Source organism: Culex pipiens, chromosome 3 (genome assembly GCF_016801865.2).
Source record: "Culex pipiens pallens isolate TS chromosome 3, TS_CPP_V2, whole genome shotgun sequence".
Taxonomy (NCBI): Eukaryota; Metazoa; Arthropoda; class Insecta; order Diptera; family Culicidae; genus Culex; species Culex pipiens.
Genome location: NC_068939.1, coordinates 126,194,559 through 126,214,457, shown reverse-complemented (window position 1 = coordinate 126,214,457; position 19,899 = coordinate 126,194,559). Strand labels below are relative to the sequence as shown.

At 36.3% G+C, this 19,899-nt stretch overlaps 1 protein-coding gene across 3 annotated transcripts in view; it reads left to right on the top strand.

Moving 5' to 3' along the window:
• The window catches only part of LOC120414376 (ataxin-2 homolog), a 60,872-nt gene extending 58,452 nt beyond the window's left edge, over positions 1-2,420 (top strand). For all 3 annotated transcript variants that reach the window (XM_039575546.2, XM_039575545.2, XM_039575547.2), the window contains exon 5: positions 1,203-2,420. In XM_039575546.2, coding sequence (XP_039431480.1) covers positions 1,203-1,669 — 467 coding nt within the window. In that variant the 3' untranslated portion in view covers positions 1,670-2,420. The remainder of the gene's footprint in view (positions 1-1,202) is intronic.
• Positions 2,421-19,899: the final 17,479 nt, after the last annotated feature.

Genomic DNA, 19,899 nt, shown 5'->3' with positions numbered 1-19,899 from the left:
AAGTTATTTTCGATTGCGAATTTGTGTTTGCATCTTAAAAATCTTTTAGCAATTCCGCTGTGAATCTGTCAACTTGTCCTGTCCTTCTGGAGAAACGAATCGGCCTACTTTTCCCTACCAAAAATAACAGAATGGCAAATGAATACCTTTCAATACCGGTGCTGAAAAGTTGAGCTTTTCAACACTAGTATCGAAAAGTAACATTTTTCAATATGTTTCTGTTTTGAACGGTGAATTTACTAAATACAGTAGATGTTCGGTAACTGGGCGTTGTTCAACTGGGCTGCTTTTTAACTGGGCGCTCGATAACTGGGCCGTAGCCCAGTTAAAAAGCAGACAAACGTCTAAAAAACAAAACAAACCAAAATGACCGAGGGGTTAATGGATGCAAAAATCATATTCAATAAATAAAATTGTAGTTTATGCAACAAGTTGCAAAAAGAGGATTTTTTCAGCACGAGTCGTACTTTTATCCAACGAGGTTCACCGAGTTGGATAAATACGAAGAGTGCTGAAAAATCAAATTTTGCAACGAGTTCCATACAACATTTTTTGCAATTCCAAAAAACACACACTGAGTGAAATTTTATGGTGTTCCCCTCGTTATTTTTTGTTCAGCCCAGATGAAAATGAACTCAAACTTGCTTAAAGTGATTCTAAACGCAGGAAAACGTATTTAAATTGATTTCAGCTAATTGTACTTAAATTTCCATTGAAATTATGATGTTTTTTGAAAAAAAAATTTCTCTTTCATTTTTCAGGCCAACATAGAAGGGGGGGGAGACAAAAACTTTAATTAAAATTGGTACCAGCCTAAGAATCATTTTACCATAAATTTTTTAATTCTGGCCTGAAACTGTTAAAGCAGCATTAACCGCAGATACTGAATCTGAAATCAGAGCACAGTTTCACAGAATCAACAAAGGAGAAAGGATGCGTGGACATACCGTACGAAACACGCTCCATCATACTTATACCGGTGTGAGATGTGTTAGCAGCGTTACGATTGGTTATGTGCCCATTTTGCGGAAAGCGATTCAGTTTTCCATATAAGTTTGTATGGGGAAACCATTTTTTTTTCATTTTGATATTTCAAAAATTTTCTTTTTTTTAGAAGCAGGTTAACACTATACTCTCTTCGGGAAAGTTGTAGAGCACAGATGTTGTGATATGTTACTAATCCCCCATCCCTTCTCTTCCAGTGTCGGTGGTTCCCCCCTCGCAGATGGCCGCCTCCCAGATGGCAGCGGCCGCCACCGGTCAGCCCCTGCTGACGCCCGGCCCGATCCCGATGTTCCCGCCGTACCCGCCCACGCTCCACCACCAGCACTTCCAGGCGGCGCCCTCATTCCAGCCGTACCGCATCTACGAAACGCCCCAGCCAACGCAGATCCAGTACCTGGCGGCGGCCACCCCACCCTCGACGACGCCCTCGCCCGGCCAGCCCCACCAGCAGTACCACCCGGGCCCGCAACCCTCGCCAGCTTCCGCCGGACCTCCGACGTACGCTCCGGCCCACCAGCAGCAGCCGCCGCACTACCAGATGATGTGCGTCGCCCCGCAGATGGTTCCGGCCGCGTACCAGAACATGGCCCAGGCGGCGCCCCTCCAGAACCACCACCAGCAGAATCTGCACGTGATGCACGTCCAGCAGCATCCCGCCCAGTAGCATAAATTCAACGCTACCAATAGCACCAGCAGCAGCAGCATCAGCAACACCCACAACCACCACGTCAACAGCAGCGTCACTAGCAATGCCGCGGCGGCCCAGCAACAGCAACAACAACAGCAGCATGGTCACACCACCGCCCATCATGCCGCCCATCACGTGCCGCACCATCACCAGCACCAGCACCATCATCATCCGCACACGCCGCATCCACATCACGGAGGAGCGGCCACCGGAGGACAGCATGGCGGCGGCGGACATCATCACGGTGGTTACGGCCGCGGTAAGCCGATCAAGAACTGATAGAGAGTTGATGGCGTTGTCGTTGCTGCGGCTGCTGCTGGTCGTGGTGGTACTATTTTTCAGTTGTTTAATTGTTTTGCGGCGCGCAAAATTGTGTAAAATAGTATTGAAGTGTTGCTGCCGCGGGGTGCGCATTTGAGCAAGGTAGAAAAGAGGATGCATTTTGTTTCACTTTTTGGGGCGTCGCCGCGTACGAGAAGAGTAGATTAGTGAGGAGAGCGCAAAAACCAAGCGGCTTAGGTTAAGCGTAAAGAAAGCAAAACACTGTTACTTGGGAGAAAACAATAGGAAATGAACGCAAATAGGACCACGTGAAATGAGAGAGACGAGGCGGTTGTTTGGGAAGGAAAGGGTCGACGGAGACGCGAAGGGTGTCTCGTAACAGACATATTTGTTATCTCGTTTTTACTGGTTTGAAGAAAAAAAATATAGTTATTTGTTTAATTTATTCTTGTGAGACGATGAAACAGCGGGAATTTCTTAAAACAAACTTAAAAAAGTAAATGAAGTAGTGGGTAAATTTTGACAAGAGTAAGAAATTGTTATACTGAAAAATACAAGACAAGTAACTGAACTGACTCTCGGTACTTTCAATAATCATCTTGCTGACCGGAACAATAATTAAACAACTAAACTTGTAAGTTGGACTGATTCTGTGATTCGCTTCTATCACAAAACAACGTCGAAATATTTCCTCCAAACGTGAGAGTTTGACAAATTTCATAAAGTTGGAGTTCCTTGAATAAACTAGAACAAATAAATCAAAGTGAACATTATTTTGCTGTGAAATATTTTGAAACAATTTTAATTTATTTATTCACATAACAGTACCGACTGATAAAAAAATAATAATGCTGAATAAAAATTATTTTTGAAGATTTTTGACAGATGGCTCGAATTTACAGAAGAATGTTAACATTTTTTTATTTTTGGACTAGATAAATTTGAGGAAAAAACTGAACTAAAATTGGTATTAACTTCATTAGTACGCTCATTTCAACTTCACCATTTCTGAGTTATTTTCACTTGGATTTTGTCAACACCGAAATAACTCTGGAATAGGCCCCCAAAACCAAAGCTAAATACTCGATTCGCCACCTACCTTCGAGTAGGAGAACTTTGGTGCAAGGTTACGTTTACGTTTTAGCGCGATAAGTGCAAAGGGGAGTGAAAACCATTTTAAGGCTTTAAAAAAAGAAAATTGATCTTTTAGATGGGTAAATATTTACTCAGTTTTAGTTGGGTTCATTTGTAATTGCGTAAATTTCAATAATTTGATGGTACATTTGTCAAAACGAGAGTTTGGTGAGGCAAATATAAAATTGAAACTAATTCATCGTCAACTTATTCTTTCATGATATTTTACTGACAACAGCTGGAATAAAAAAAGAAATAATTTGATTGGTAAAAAAATTGATTACCACAAAATCTGTGATTTTTTTTTAAACAATTATGCATTCGACTAGCAGGAAGAGATTTGAATAAATTTCACTCAATTTTCGTTGAATTTTGAGTAAAATTCACTCAAATCTGATAGATGCCCAATTTACTCCTTTCTGAGTAGGTTCGGTATTGACGAAAACTGAGTGATTTCACTGTTATTTCAACAAACTCGAACTTTAAATGATTTCTTTCGCTTACTTTTGGGTTAGTTTAATCCACTTTAAAGCTGAATTATGTCAATGCCAAAACTTGAGTGAATTCACTCAAAAATGAATAAAAAGAAACCTTCAAAAATCTTTATGAAAATAAATGTTGAATGTAATACTCATTTCTGAGTAGTTTCGATTCGGATTATATGTGAGGGTATTTTTTGTTTTTCCAAATTTTATGATATTTCACTCAAAATTCCCGAGTCCACGAAAAAAGCTGCGAACCGGAGATAAGCAGTGACGCTTTGGAATTTTAACAGTCTGACACGGATGAATTACTCCTTTATCGTGCTCCCTCAAGGGTAAAGTGGATATTGTTGCACATGTCTTTGGTTGGAAAATGTGCAATAAATCTTTTTTTTTTTTTTTTTGCAGAATTTTACACTTTTTGTGAACAAAATCGATTCCAAATATTGGAAAAATATAGAAAATTTTAAAGAAATTATTGTGTGGCTAACTTTTTTTCAATTCTCCTTCATTTTTTTGTTGGTAAATAAACGACGCCGTGTTGTTCGGTAGCGTTCATCAGCTCGACGCCGGGGCTCTGGCTTTAACGAAATTTAAATGAAATTAGTCTGAATTGCGTAAGATTTGATGATCGTGTAAAGTGGATAAATCGGCATTACCAGTAAGAAAAAAACGTAGGGCCGATGTGGATCGGATGCTAAGCTTGCATTTTTACGAGCAAAATAAACACTCAAGAAGCTATTAGATTATGGCAAAAAAAACTTGTTGACAGCTTGTTTGCAGAAACCCGCATACATTTGGATTTGATTGCGAGTTTGGCAAACTGTCAAACACAAAATAGTGCGAATTGTTTGTTTGTTTTCCATAGTCTAATAGCTCCTTCATGAGATACAGAAGATTTTCTCCACGCTACCCAGGTTATGGCGATCAGACCCGCATCGGACCTACATTTTTCACTGCTTGCCGATCACTTAATAGCCACGTTTTTGTTCATATAACTAACTTATTTCGTGAAATTACAACCAAATCAGAAATTTAGGAAAAAATTCAATCAATTTTGTTCAAAATTAACCCCAAGCAAACATACAGATTTCCTCCAAATCGAACCTACTCAAGGTGCTATTGTACTACCGCAAACAACCAAACAAACTCGCACATTTTTGTGTTTGCAGTTTGCCAAACTCGCCAACAAGGGAAATGTATGCTGGCTGAAGTTTGTACAGACAAATCCAGGCAAACAAACAAAGCAGGCAAACTGTCAAAAAGTTTGTTTGTTTGCCGTAGTGTAATAGCTTCTTCAGATATGAGTGTAAAGTTTGACACTAAGTCTGGGTATAAATACTGTTGAACTGGTTTGACGTTTGCGGAGGGTGCTGGAAAGTTTGGTTATGCCACTGCTTGCAAAAAGCAATTGGATGTTTTGACGAAATCTCCACTCGCAACCAGTAAGTAAAATTGTTATAAAAACGAACTGTTCAAATGTCAGATTTTCGGAATTATACTTAATTTTATTTTAAGTTTGCAATAAAATCTAGGTAATAATTTTTCCAAACATTTTTTTTTTCAATTTTACTCGGAAATAGATCAACTCTAGTCATTCGATGACTTTTTGTTGTTCTAGCTAAATAGTTTGTTAATGTTTGCGGCGGGGTAAAGCTGAAAATGGATAAATTTTAGTCATTAAAGGTCTTTTTCAATTTTGAGTTTACGGACTTGACGATGTTTCAAATTACATTCTCCGAGTTTTCTTCAAAATCAAACCTTTTTATGAACAAACAGAATCATTTTAATGTTCGCTATAATTTGAACTTAAATCGGACAATTTCTTGAAAAGTTTGAAAAAGTATAGAGATGGAGAAAAATCCAAATATTCTTACTCTTGTCCAAGTTTGCCCCGCGCCAACCAGCAAAACTGGTTCTGGAAGTAAACGTTGAGGTTGTACATAACACAATTTTCCCTCAATGCCGTAGTACCGTCATCAGGAGTGACATAAGGTTTGGGGGGTGAGATTGGGTCATTTAAATGTCAACATTTTTGCATGACCCAATCTCACCCCATCAGACCCAATGTCAATGTCCTGCTGACGGTACTGAAGAAATAGAAATAAACGCGACCAGCAACCGCTTCAACCGAAAGTTGCAAAAAGCAAGATTAGAAGTGAAGAAAGGAGACGCAAATAAATTTGTAAAATATTGACTCAAAGCGTAATGAGAGAAGATGGTCGAAGGTCCGTTACTCCGTTTAGGTAAATTAATTTGACGAAGAAGATGAAGCAAACCAAGGCAAACCAAGAAGCATTGCATTGCGTTGGTTTTGTGCGCGAAAGAGTGAAAAAAATGCGAGCGTGAATGTGAGTGAGAAATCGAGCGATTACTAACTTTCCTGACTGACGGAAAAGTTCCCAGATTAATGCTAGAGCGATGAAAAAATAACAGTATGAAAGATGAAAATGATGAGTGCGACTGCGTGTAGAGTAGACAAGGAAATAAAACGTAGAAACGAGAAATCAATGAGACGTGCGGCAGAGAGAAAGTGAGAGTAGGAAGGAGAAGAAAAATACGGAAGCGGAGAATCGAATAAATTTAGCCAATAAACAAATGTAACTTATTGAAACAAACAAAACAAAAAACTAGCAAAAGGAACACACACAAAATAAGAAATCGCAAAAAAAAAACTCGGACGTAGGAACCTATGAAATAAACACGGAAAAAAGTCGTGAAAAGAAAGTGGAGAAAACGAGAACGGAAATCGCGTAGAAGAAAGAGAAATGAAACGAGGCGAATCATATTGACACAGTAAAACGGTGCTAAACTACTGTGAGTCACGTGGAGAAAGAGAAGTGATGAAAAGATGGAGAGAAAAGAGAAGATTAAAAAAGCAAGCAAAACCAAAAGAAGTAAGTGAGAGAAAGAGATAGTGAACCACACGTAACATGTTAAACATGTTAATCAAAATAGGAGAATAAGTGAGAAACGAAGCTAAGCGGAGTAAGCTTACAAAAGGTGAGTAGTGGTGAGAGAATAAGTTGCGTGAGAGCAACTGGGAAGTCGAGTGGGAAATTGGGAGCAAGTTTGACAATTTCCAATTGGATTATTGTTTGACCTTTTTCAAAATTATGTATTATGTTTTGAGTATCAAACTCAACAAATTTTTGAAAACTAACCTTTTACTTTCGCTTTTCAATTTAAACTGGATGAAATTTAACCTTATTTTAACTATTTTTTCGTAATCGTGTAAACACATTTATCTGTCAAACTTTCGTTAATTTTCTCGTCCAATCACCCAATTTTCATCAAAGTAACCAAATTTCTAAACGTGAACTTTTGCCAAACATTTTGATAGATCTTGAATTCTAACCTCTTAAAAATTGTCAAACTTTTCCTTGAGCAAAGTGCGATTCCCAAATAAAAACAAAATTAAAACGAGAAAATCTTTTTCGTTTTCCCATACGAAAAAGCCGTTTCACTGAAAAAGACAGAGAACTACAAACAAAAGCAAAGAATGACTCAAACGTGAAATTGAAAATGCAACAACTCAGAAACTTTTGAGTAAAAAAAATCTGAGAAGCTAAAAACTCTGCATAATCTAAAAATGCTTTCCATCAGCAATTTTCTAAAATTTTTGTTGCGATTGATTTGAGCAAAAAAATAATAAAAACTCTGCAAATCATAAAATTTTGAAATTTCTGCGCCTTAACATCATCTGCGAAGCAAAAATCATAAAACATCATTAAAAAAACAAAAGCAAAAGAGAAATAAGAACAACAGTTGAGAGCTAAAGTGAAGTTGTAACGAAAGGGGAGAGAAGATTTTTTTTGTTATTCTGTTTTTCTTTTCTTTGCCCAAAAGACGTTCCTCGCGGTTCCCCTCTCGGGACAGACCGGCTTCTGAAGTGTGGAAATGATCAAGTGAGAAAGAAAATCAGGCAAATAAAGAGAGAGAAATAGAGGGATGCGAGGAGCCGGAAAATTATTGTTTTTATGATTAAAAGATCATTATTTTAAGTGAAATAGAAAAAAAATCTAAAAAAATAAACAAAAAAAAAAGCTGAACAAAACCGAACACAAGTGGACTTTTTGTCTCTTCCTGAATTTCTAACAAGCCGAAAATTTCCCACCAAGAGAGAGTGACAAATTGCGGCCGAACCGCATAGATTAATGGTACTTGGCGGGACGCGTGCTCATTAGCGGCAAGTCTTATTGTGGCGCGTGGGATTTTTGATACATTTGGCAACGTTAGCGTTTACAGAACGATATAACTAGGGTGAAGTGGGAAGGGAGAGAATCGGGAAATAGATATAAATAAAATTAAACATTTAGCTATAATGACAGACGACCCCTCTGATGATGCGGTAGTCATCCGGTCTTTCCCCCTTTGCCGCTTGAAATCGGGTCAATCCTCAATTTGCTTATGGTGGCAACCGGAATCATCTCATCGTTGACAAATGGGATTAGGGTTTGGATGAACTGTTACGTGCCCTTAAATAAGGTGTATTTTTTAAAGCATTATCGATTCTAAATATAAGGTGAGTAAATAAAACATAATTTCTTTGTTGCATTCTTCACCTCAATGGGGAAAAGATTGAAGTTCTGATAACCCTATTAATGTTAGTGAGACGAAAATGGGATTTTCTGACCGATTTGATGTCTTCGGCAAAGTTGTGGGTTATAATTAGGTCTTTTCGGAATAATAGGTACAGTCATCCCACATTGGTTTGAAAACTTTTTTTTGTGCCTACTGTTATTGATCAATAAGTAAACAAAATATTTATGACCTACTGCGATTGGTTTTCGACACCACGCGAAAGATTTATGTCTTGGGATTCGATCAAAACTCATTGATCACACACAGTAGGCTACTCCGGTCTGTCACGAAGTTTGACATCTTGGCCAATCTTAATCTGGGTTCTGGAACATGGGTCATGTGGTCAATTCAGTATTGTATCATAGATAAACAAATTGTGTCGATATTTAGCCACGCGAGACTCTTACTGAACCCGCCGGAACAATAATTCCGGTGAAAATCCGACAATATCTCGGTTCTCCATTGTCCGTTCTCGGTGTCATTTACACAAGAAAATCCTTGTTGGACTTGGGAACCAAAATGGAGATGGAAGTGACCAGCGATTAGCTAGGGCTTAAATTACGTTTAAAATCCGGTCACTTCGGTCCTCTTGGTACACCCGGATACCCGAACAACCATGCCACATCAATTTGAGAATGTTTCCCAATCAAAACATTTATTAAAAAATCGTTCTTTCCTCATAAAACTCTACAAAACTATAAAAGAACGCCGTTGATCAACTCGTTGATTATCGATAATCAACGCGTTGATCAACGCCGTTTAAATCAACGAGTCCGTTGACGTTGACGATTAAATCAACGATGGCTGCGATTACGATTACGTTTAAATCAACGATCATCGACATCGATGATTAGGCTTAGTGATTTTTCACGCTAAAAAATTGCTAATTTCACGGGGACCTTAATTTTAAAACACCAAATTTCACGGAAATTTCGCGGAACGTGAAAAATGTTAAAATAACTATCAAAATCTTATGTTAAACATACAGAAACTAAATTTTTTGCTTAATTATAAATTGTTTTCAATAAAAATAAAAATTCCTAACGTTCAACGTGGCACTAAAAAAAACTTTTAGTAATTTAAAAAAAATCCACTTGGTTTATGGTTGGGCTCTATATCTACTTTGAAACTAAAATGTAGGGCATGCAAATTATCATTAATTGAGCTGCTTTTTTAATGTTCGACTAATATGGCTAAACAGTTTTCGCTGATTTGCTACTATTTAATCCTTTACATTTTATTGAAATTCATATCAAAGCCAAATTCAACAAAACAACTTTAACTTTTTTATGGCATTTTGCCCAGTTGAACATATTTTTAGAGTTTTCATAACTAAATTTAAAATCGATAGGCAAAAGTAATTTAATCTGTAACGAAATCTTCAAAATTTTCTTCAAAATCCGAACAGAAAACAAACATTTTTTTTTAATTTCCACGGGAGCCATCCACCCAAGTATTAAAATATCGTGAAAATTAAACAGGTTAAATAACCAACCAACTAATAAATATTAATTTAATGTTGAATAACCAAGCATGAATCTTTTAACATCTTTCAAAATAATGAAAATATTGCTAAATTAATTAAGTTTCCTAAGTAAAATTTATGAAACATTTTTTAGAGCATCAAATAAAGAGCAATCTATTTTCTCAATATGTTTCTTTGCTCTGATGAATTAGAATTTTTCTATCTGTTTTTTTTTTTGCTCCTCCGTTTACTCATTGATCGGAGGAAAAGGGAAAGACGACTTCTTTCACTGAATGTTACTTTAAAAAAAAAATGTTTGCTTTTAATTGATTTCTAAAAAAATCAATAAAATTTAAAGAAAAAAACTGTGCAATCTTAAAAAAAATATCACAATTCACTTGTTTAATCGAATTAAACATGTTTCGATTGCAAAAGACAGAGTTTGTAAAAAAATATGAATATTTTTTTTCTTTGACTGATTTTTGTTAACATCGTTTAAGTTTTCGCAGCATTCACTTCTTAGTAAATGTTGTATCAACTTCATGTTAATGTTGGTTTTGCTAACATTTTTTTAAATGGTTCATATCACATATTTAAATTGAAAACTACTAAAATTTAAGTCTTTTATGAATGAAATTTATATTATATTATTATTTTTTCATGTCACATTTTTTCAATTGAAAACCAATAAAATTTAAGTCTTCTATGAATGAAATTTTGTTTATATTATTATTTTAAAGAATTGGTCTGAGAAAAATTGATAAATTTCACGGGATTTCACGGAAATCTTCAAATTTCACGAATTTCACGCTGTCCGCGAAATCGTGAAAATTCACTAACCCTATCGATGATATAAACGCCGTTGATTTCAACGATTAACAGCATTGCTGTACACGGAAAAAAATCCGAATTTCGTATTTAATGTTTTGAATTCCAAAAATACGTACTTTTTATTTTCAAAATATTAGTTTTTTATAGGAGACTGACTTAAAAAAGATGGTTGAAAATCTACTTTTTTTTGAAAATATCGAAAACTTGGACCGTTTCTTAGCACTTGTTTATCAAGCAGTCATTATTTCAAGTTGAATTTTGGATGGATCTAGAGGTGGGTAAAACCGCTCTTTTTTAGGAGCCGCTCATTTTCGTTCGCTCATTAAAAAGAGCCGCTCTTTTGAACGGCTCTTTCGCTCTTTTCAAAATTTGGATGAAAAGGTTTTTTTTAAAGAATCGTGTCATTTTATAAGCTATTTCACATTGGAGTTTTATAAACTATTTGATAAAATAATTAAAACTGAAAACGAGAAGATTCCCTTGAAAACCATAGGTCTTGGTGGTATCTTTGCCAAAATTTCTACTCGAACCTAAACATTCGAGTAATTGATTGGCATCCAAACTTAAATCTAGGGAAGCTGGAAAAACTGCATGAATAGAACTAATTTTTTTCCAAAATCCCTAAACTATTCAGTAGATTGTTGGTAATATTTTACAACTTTTGCAATTTGCAGGCCAAGGGTGCATGATACTGATGATACTCGTCGGTTGACACACCTAGGCGAGGAACATCCCGGAAGAGCCCAACTACATCCGTAGTGCTGTATGGACAAAACAGCATGGCTCTGGTTCCTTGCAAGTGTCCTATTTTCTTACCTCCACGTTGGCTTGGTTTAGTCATCATGATGACAAGGTGTAACCTAGCTGGTGGCCTGTGGAAACGACTCGTAAACCTTTGACCAGCGAGGGTCAGAGTAGAGACGGCTAGAAGAAAGGGGCGCGACAATGTGGGAAAGGGAAGTAATTTGTGATTGTAGACGGTATTGTTTTGATTCGCAGTATGTTGAGTCAACTGCTGTGGATGTACCTGAAACATCGCACAACGGGGTTTCTCTTCTCTTCATTCTCAGCTACCACCTATCTTCTGTTTATTTTGTTTCACTGATTTTCTAACGCGGCTTCTGTTTACTATCCTCCATTTGATTTCGATTTTACTCATTTGATTCTCTTATTTCTCAACGCTTTTCCACTCTATTTTACCAATTGATGCTGCTGTAACAAACTGTCTGCTTTCCCTTAATTTGGCAGCGATGTCAATTTTGTTTATCATGTCTGGAGTTTTTTTTTGAAAAGGACCAATAAACCAAATTTTCTGTTTTTGCTTTTTAGGTGTTTTTCAATACCCCTGACTCAAGGCGGTTCTAAAAACACCCAAAAAGCAAAAACTGGAAATTTGGTTTATTGGACCTTTTCAAAAAAAAACTCCAGATGTGTCTTTTCTTTATTTATCTATTTGAATAATTTCTCATCTTCCCTGTAAATTGCCCTCAATACAATCTAAGCTTGTTTGTTACCTCTTTTTATTAACTATTGTTAATTTCTATATCAACTTCATAAATTACTATCTTCCTTTTACTATTGATTCTTTACATAGTATATTTCCTTCACTGTCCATTGTTTTGAAACTTCACCTTTTTCTTAAGCAAGTGAGGTTCGAGCCCTTACTCAATTTATGGAATGGTTAAAGGATTAACACAAATATTACTATTGTATTTTTGGTAAACTTTTATAACATGCTTAGGACCAAAAATTGTAACAAAACACCGCGACAAAAGAAATAGCAACAGATAAACAGACTCAACAATAGGGAAGATTTCAGAAGAAAACAATACACAGTAAATAACAATTAGTTTTTAAATTCAAACTAAAAATAAAACAGTTTTTGCTTAAATGAAAGTTGATAGGCACACTTTAAATGGTTAGGCGCTTATACTTACATTAAACCCTACGTAATGTACCACACCCGGCCGAGTTAAAATGCGTAACCGGAAAATAAGGTGTGCATGCCTGGCACGAACACTCAAAGCGTGTTCTAGCGTGCTGCTCGTACTGACTCAGAGCAAGGGTGAGATGTAGGTGTAAGGGCAGTGCGTGTTCGTCGGGAACCTAGTGCATAAGATCGGTCAAGGCCCGTTCTTACACTGAAAATTGCGAATTGCGAAAATATTTGTTTTTTTTTTTTTTATAGGAGACTCACTTAAAAAAGATGGTGCAAAATCTGGTGTTTTTTTTTTTAAATGTCGAAAACTTGGACCGTTTCTTAGCACTTGTTTACCAAGCAGTCATTTTTCAAGTTGAACTTTGGATGGATCTGATAATTCATGTTTTGCAACTATTTAAACCACACAAGTATCGTATTGAATGTAGAGTCCTTAAATATCCTGTATGCACTCCGATCGTCACCGATGGCCTTCCACCCGTCCGCCCGCTAACCATCGGTTCATTCTGTCGTTCCCTGTCCAGACTCAAGACCGAACTCCGAACAATGCCATCCGCTCTGGCCGGTGGCTTTCTCTTGACTAAATAACCACGCGCTCTTTTGTCAGAATGGATCACAAAGAGTTGCACGCAAGGTGTGGTGCAAACGCGATATGCATGCAAGGTGTGGTGAAATATAAATAAAAGTCAGATGATTTGCATCGCGTAGGACCCTACATTGAAGACGCAGCCGATTTTTGTGCGACATACTTTATGGATGATGCCTAGAGACATTTGATAGTTTGCGAAGTGGTGATGATTGGTTCCTACTATTCAAAAAGGTGGTTACGCCTTTCGCTTTGTAGGCGGAAGGTTCTGGGTTCCATTCCCATCTGCTCCTATCGAGAAATTTTGGAAGGAAGGAATAGGGACGTGGCGTTACATTGTGCTGCCATCTAGTTTTTTTAAGTGCAAGTCCCCCTATAAAGAGATGGCGTCGCTATTTTTAGACCACGTTTTCCACTTTTTCTTCATCGAAACCGACTACTTTATCGATTTCATTTTGCTGAGCGAGATAGTTGGGGAAATATATCCATTTTAATCACACTAAGCCGTTCGACCAATTCTCATGACTTTTGCAATGATTAGTTGCTTGCTCACTTTCATTTGAGCTATTTATTACTTTGGAGCAGTCAAAAACACTTTATTTAAGCTGTAATTAATGATCAAAGTGCTGATAGGCCGATAATAGAAATAGGCTGAGAAAGGGTATAGTTCCCTCACGCCGTCTATTTTTATACGATAACTCAGCACTTTTCGACTCTTGCACTTTAAAAAACCAGTTGGCAGCACGATGTAACGCTTGAATATGAACGAAAAATTCATTAGCTCGCGGCCGGGTTCGATCCCCCGTCCTTTGGGTCAGCAGACAAAAATGCTAGCCACCAGACCATCGAGGATTAGTTGACTAAAAGGATTAAGAATGCCATAAGAATCCAAGAAACTTGATTGGAATCTGTGAACCTAAGAACAGGACAATACAATATTGAATGCAAAATTGAAATCAAGAACTTACTCGGTTGCATACTCGTTACTTACTAACCCCCTCAAATCTCACGTGGTAGTGATACTTTGTCGAAGACGCAGCCGATTTAGCGGTCTTCATCACTCTAGTATCGGACTAAAATTCCTATCCACTTCCCTGTGATCTTACCACTGGTCGTGGCCGGCGCACACGAAAATCGTAGTTCCACACCAATGTTCCTATTTTTAACAGTAGTTGTTCGGTAACTAGGCTGGGAACGTAGCCCAGTCACCGAATGTTGCTCGTTAACTGGGCTGAACAAAAAATAACGAGGGGACCACCGATGCATAATATTTTCCAGATGAAATATAAAAATAAAAGTTACTCAAATTTATTTACAATGCTAACTTTTCATATTTCTTTAATTGTGAAATTAAACAAAAGTTTGAAAAAAGTATTGAATATGATTTTTGCATCCATTAACCCCTCTGTCATTTTGGTTTGTTTTGGTTTTTTGACGTTTGTCTGCTTTTTAACCGGGCTACGGCCCAGTTATCGAGCGCCCAGTTAAAAAGCAGCCCAGTTAAACAACGCCCAGTTACCGAACAACTACTGTATATGGAAGCGTTGTCCCGTCACGAAAAATTACAATTGTTTAGTTTGCAATGGTTCGTGAAGTTGGATTTTCATAATGCTTCGGATTCTCTTCGTATTGAAAAAAACCTTTAGAATGCTTCTTAGAAATCGAAAATTGGTCGAAAATTTCCAATATTCTAGCTTCGCCATCTTGAATTGCACATTTCCTGAATACTTTGAAGTATTGTAGGATAAAGATAAGTCCAGGGAAGGTTCTTACGCCAAAAAATGCAACTTTAGCAACTCTGGAAACGATTCCGGAAAATCTGCACATAGTACGGGAAAAGTTACGTAACATCAAATTTCAATCACACTTTTCTTGAAATTTGAGTCAACTTTTTTTGGCTTGAAATAAATTTTGCAGAAAAAAAAATAAAATAAAAAAATGATTTCTGTTTCATACCGTCGTCATTTTTAATGATTAGTGTTTATTTCAAAACAAGTATGTTTTAAATGTCTTTTTGATTTTCTCATGCGATTGAAATTATCAAAGCAGATCCGTTGTTTGTGTTTCCCACGGAACAACAAATCAAAGCTCGAGCACCCACAAACCATGCCATCAAACCGGACCATTAATCTACTCACTCCAAGCTATTAAAACCACAAAAAAAAACCAGAGATAGCATAGAGAGCGATTGAGGGCAAATCCTTTTACGCGGAAATGTCAAACCAATTGAAAAGTTTTCAAAGCTAATCCACCGGAAACATGCGTTTCCCACACGCACATCAACAAAGGGCACACTTTTCGGCCAACGTCCCTTTTCGATTGCATTTTCACGCAAACATCATTATCAACGGACCCTAACCTAGGACCTGGAAGGATAAAACAGGGATGGCAAGGACATATGCTTTCGTCACTTTCGCCCGATGAGCATCGATGCACCCTAATTTAAGCGCGCGCACCCTCCCGTCCTCCTCGGCAACCCTTCGCGATTTGCCTGATTTACCACCACTGGAAAAACATCATAAATATAATATTAAACGCAAATAAAAACAAATCCTAATCCAATTCAGAAAATGTGGAATTGTTAAGAGTGGGAATAGGACTCGCTTTAGGGTATGCTGTTCAATGTTTGGAAATGCAAATATTTAAATTTGTTGGCAAAGTTTTTCTTTGAAAATTAGATCAAATCTTTTTTTTTTTGTTAACATGAACGTCTATTTTTTATTGAAAATAATGCATAGAAAATTTATTTCATAGACAAATTGAAAAATGACCACAATTTGTCCTGCAACCCTAACCAATGTAAAGTTCTTCCTGGGTAATCATCGTCCCTATAATTATTCCTTCCGGTTGTTGTTACCTTCTCACCAATCGTTGATATGATTTGTGCAGCACATCCGATCAAATAAGGGGAAATCCTTCACCCGAGGCATTACAATGTAAATTTTATCGCCTCGAGCGTAAATAGAACAATTTCACGCGAGCGTGTGCGTGCACAAGGTCACGCGTGCGTTTCCCACGCCACGTGACCACTTTAGAATTATGTCAGGATCTGGAAGGACCAGCTGGCTCTGGATGGGTCTGCATTTTATTTGCTTTGATTTCAGAGAGCTGGTCGGTGTGTTGTTGACACACGATTGATGTTATACCAAAAAAAAGTGGATAAATCAGTTCAAGTGTGAAACAAGAGTTGAAAGCATAAAAAAAGCAAAACATATTTTGTTTATCTGATATTATATGACGATATGATAAGAGTTTTTTTTAAATTTCGTAGGGATTTTTTAATAATTTTATATAATTTATTATTTTTTAAGATATTCTTGCTTATTATGTCATATCCATTCAATGCAATCTGAAAATAAATTGTACGGAATTATTTTTATTTAGTATAAACATTGAAGCTACATCTATCAAGTCGTTTTCCACGCACAGAAGACCACTCACGTAAACGTGAATAAAATGCCATGACTTTAGAGCAAATTTCACACTATAACTAATTAATGACCGCTATTTACACTAAAAAAAAACCCGATTCTCAATATCGTGAATTAAATTCACGAATGCGAGAACCACGAAGGAATATATTCACGTTTATAGTGCAAATACTCATGAATAAATTCCTTCGTGGTTCTCACATTCGTGATCTTAATTCACGATTACGAGAATTGATTTTTTCTGTGTACCAGACAAATCCCTATTTGTTACAAGAAGTTCTTTGGAAGTGTATTACGGAGTTGAACAATAATTGCTATTAACTAAGAGTTTACCAAGAGTAGGAAAAAAATGTGAAAAAAATCTGAATAAATTGCAAAGCAAAGGCGATATAAAGAAAGAATGCTTTAAACCAGATCACAGTATTGCACAGGGTTGCGTATCATTGAAAAAATCGCTTTAATATTTTTTAAATCGATTTAAAACTATTTAGAATATATTGCAAAACATTTATTTGTGTATTTCTTATCGAATACGACACTTTGAAGCTCTTTTAATAGTAAAAAAGATTTAAATCTCTAAATTAAAGAATATTTTTATAAATTCATTGAAATTATACAAATTATTGACAGTACCATAACTAAAATAATGTATAGGGGTCATTCCTTCCCAAGTGACCACGCGTCCAACATCGACCTTCACCAAATCTGCTCATATTTGGCATGGGGGTTGTTTTTGCCCCAAATACAAAGAATCCAAAGTTTGGTGACATTTGGTCCACCCCCGCGCCCGTGGCACCCCCCTCTTTTTCTGAGATTTTTGAAAAACCTCATTTTTAAAATGCATTTTGCTAAGAGAAAAGTTTACAAAAAGTGAACTTTTGGGTATGCATATTTGAAGATTTTTTTACGTAGAATCGATTGCTGAGAGTTTTTTACATTAAATTCAATCAAAACCTCAAGGTAAAATGAATATTTCTTGAGATATCACATTTTTAAGTTGGAAAGCTCTGTATTGCACAGCAAATGTTTTACATAACCATCAATTTTCAACAGTACATTGCGTGAGAGCATAGTAGGCCTTGAAATTTGAATATTCTTTTTTTTCAATATCTAAACGGAAGCAAGTGAATGTCCCTAAATTGAATTTATGTATGTATGTATTTATGTATGTATGTATTGTATGTATGCATTTGAACCTTCGTCTTGGCAGGACTTGGCGTGGTTCACGGATATAAGAAAATGACAAAATGTTTAATTTCGAGCGCATCAACCGGAATTTTCTAGTTTTATAGCCCCAGAAGCTAGCCTGATAATATGAGCCCATTTGGTTAATGTTTAGTGGGTCCACTTTTGACCTGAAGTTAGAATTGAACTTTAATTAATTTACTATGGGGAATTTTCACTTTTAACATCTTCTTCGACAAAGTTTCCCAAAACGCTATCAAATTTTCTTATTGTCAAAATTCTCAAAGATTTTGATCCGGGAACAACTTTGTAGAACATCGCAAAGCGCTAGGAATTGATCCCGAAAAGAAATAGGTTAATTTTTTGAGCATGTTTTTAATTTTGCAAAAAAAAACTCCAAAAATCCTTCAGGTAAAAATTGGACCCACCAACCCTAACCAAATAGGGGAATGTGGGGCAAGTGTAACAAGCTAAGGAAATGCTCGTTATAACCCATTAAAAAGTTAAAAAATCTGTCGGATTTTATTATAATCATCTTTTTCTAGGTCTTGACTAAGACTTTGTAAGAAACAGTTTTTAAAAAATCCAGTTTTTTAATGTAAAAAATTGATTTTAAAATTTTTGATTTTCCGTACGTTCTACTCAACTAGTGGGGCAAGACGAACAACCCGTTGGGGCAAGAGGAACAATGCATGAAAAAACATGTTAATTTGCTAACAATTGAACTGTTATCACTTAGATACATCAGATTAGAATGTATTTGAAAGGTTTCTTCCATTTTTAGATTAAATAATAATATTTTACTAAGAATTTTATCGTTTTTACGAAAAAAAAATATTACTAAGATGATAAATAGTAAATTTTCATAATATCACTTTATTTTGTATGAACATTTTTATTAACAATTGTTCACAATTTTTAAGTACTATCAAGTATTTATTTCCCAATTAAATATGTTGTTGCAGCAATTCGTATTTTTTTCTATACTAAAAATCCATATGGTACACTTGCCCCACCTGAACAAGATTTTTTAAAAGCTCTCAACAAAAATAACCAAAAGTTAAATCATACTTCGTAATAGGTGCATGTCATTGGTAGGGACACTACTGATCTAGGAAAAATAGCATTTTGATAAAATGAGCCTTAAAACGAACCCTAAGCCTTATTTTGCACTTTCCAAATATTATAAGAAAACAAAGGTTTTGAAAAAAACTTCACTAAATCTTATGCCCCGTGGCGTTTACGTCGTTTTGGCGGATATGTGGTAGTAGAATCAGCTAATTGCATTGCTAACAACAATTCCTCATACTGGAAATAATCAAAATTGTAAAAATTACTGCCGTACGAGCAATTGTTCCTCTTGCCCCATATGGTCGTCTTGCCCCACCTTCTCCTAAGCTCACATTTTCAGGCTAGCTTTTGGGGCCATAAAACTAGAAAATTCCGGTTGATTCACTCGAAATTAAACATTTTGTCATTTTTTTTATATCCGTGAACCACGCCAAGTCCTGCCAAGACGAAGGTTCAAATGCATACATACAATACATACATACATAAATATATACATACATAAATTCAATTTAGGGACATTCACTTGCTTCCGTTTAGATATTGAAAAAAAAAGAATATTCAAATTTCAAGGCCTACTATGCTCTCACGCAATGTACTGTTGAAAATTGATGGTTATGTAAAACATTTGCTGTGCAATACAGAGCTTTCCAACTTAAAAATGTGATATCTCAAGAAATATTCATTTTACCTTGAGGTTTTGATTGAATTTAATGTACAAAACTCTCAGCAATCGAATGCAATTGTCAGTTTTCCTGTAAGTGCTCGTCCAAAGGGTTAAAAATGCATTTTAAAACTTAAAGCGAAAAATTTTCATGTCTGGCAACACTGTACGTAAATTTTGAGTACGCCATTCGATTCTACATCAAAAAATCTTCAAATGTGCATACCCAAAAGTTCACTTTTTGTAAACTTTTCTCTTAGCAAAATCCATTTTAAAAATGAGGTTTTTCAAAAATCTCAGAAAAAATGCCACGGGCGCGGGGGTGGACCAAATGTCACCAAACTTTGGATTCTTTGTATTTGGGGCAAAAACAACCCCCATGCCAAACATGAGCAGATTTGGTGAAGGTCGATGTTGGACGCGTGGTCACTTGGGAAGGAATGACCCATAGAGTGAAAAGTTAAACTTTCTAGCCAAGCACGCGGACGCCAAATAAAAACCTGAAATGAATGTTTCACAAAAAAATCATGTTCAACAGTGTTTTACGGCATTTGG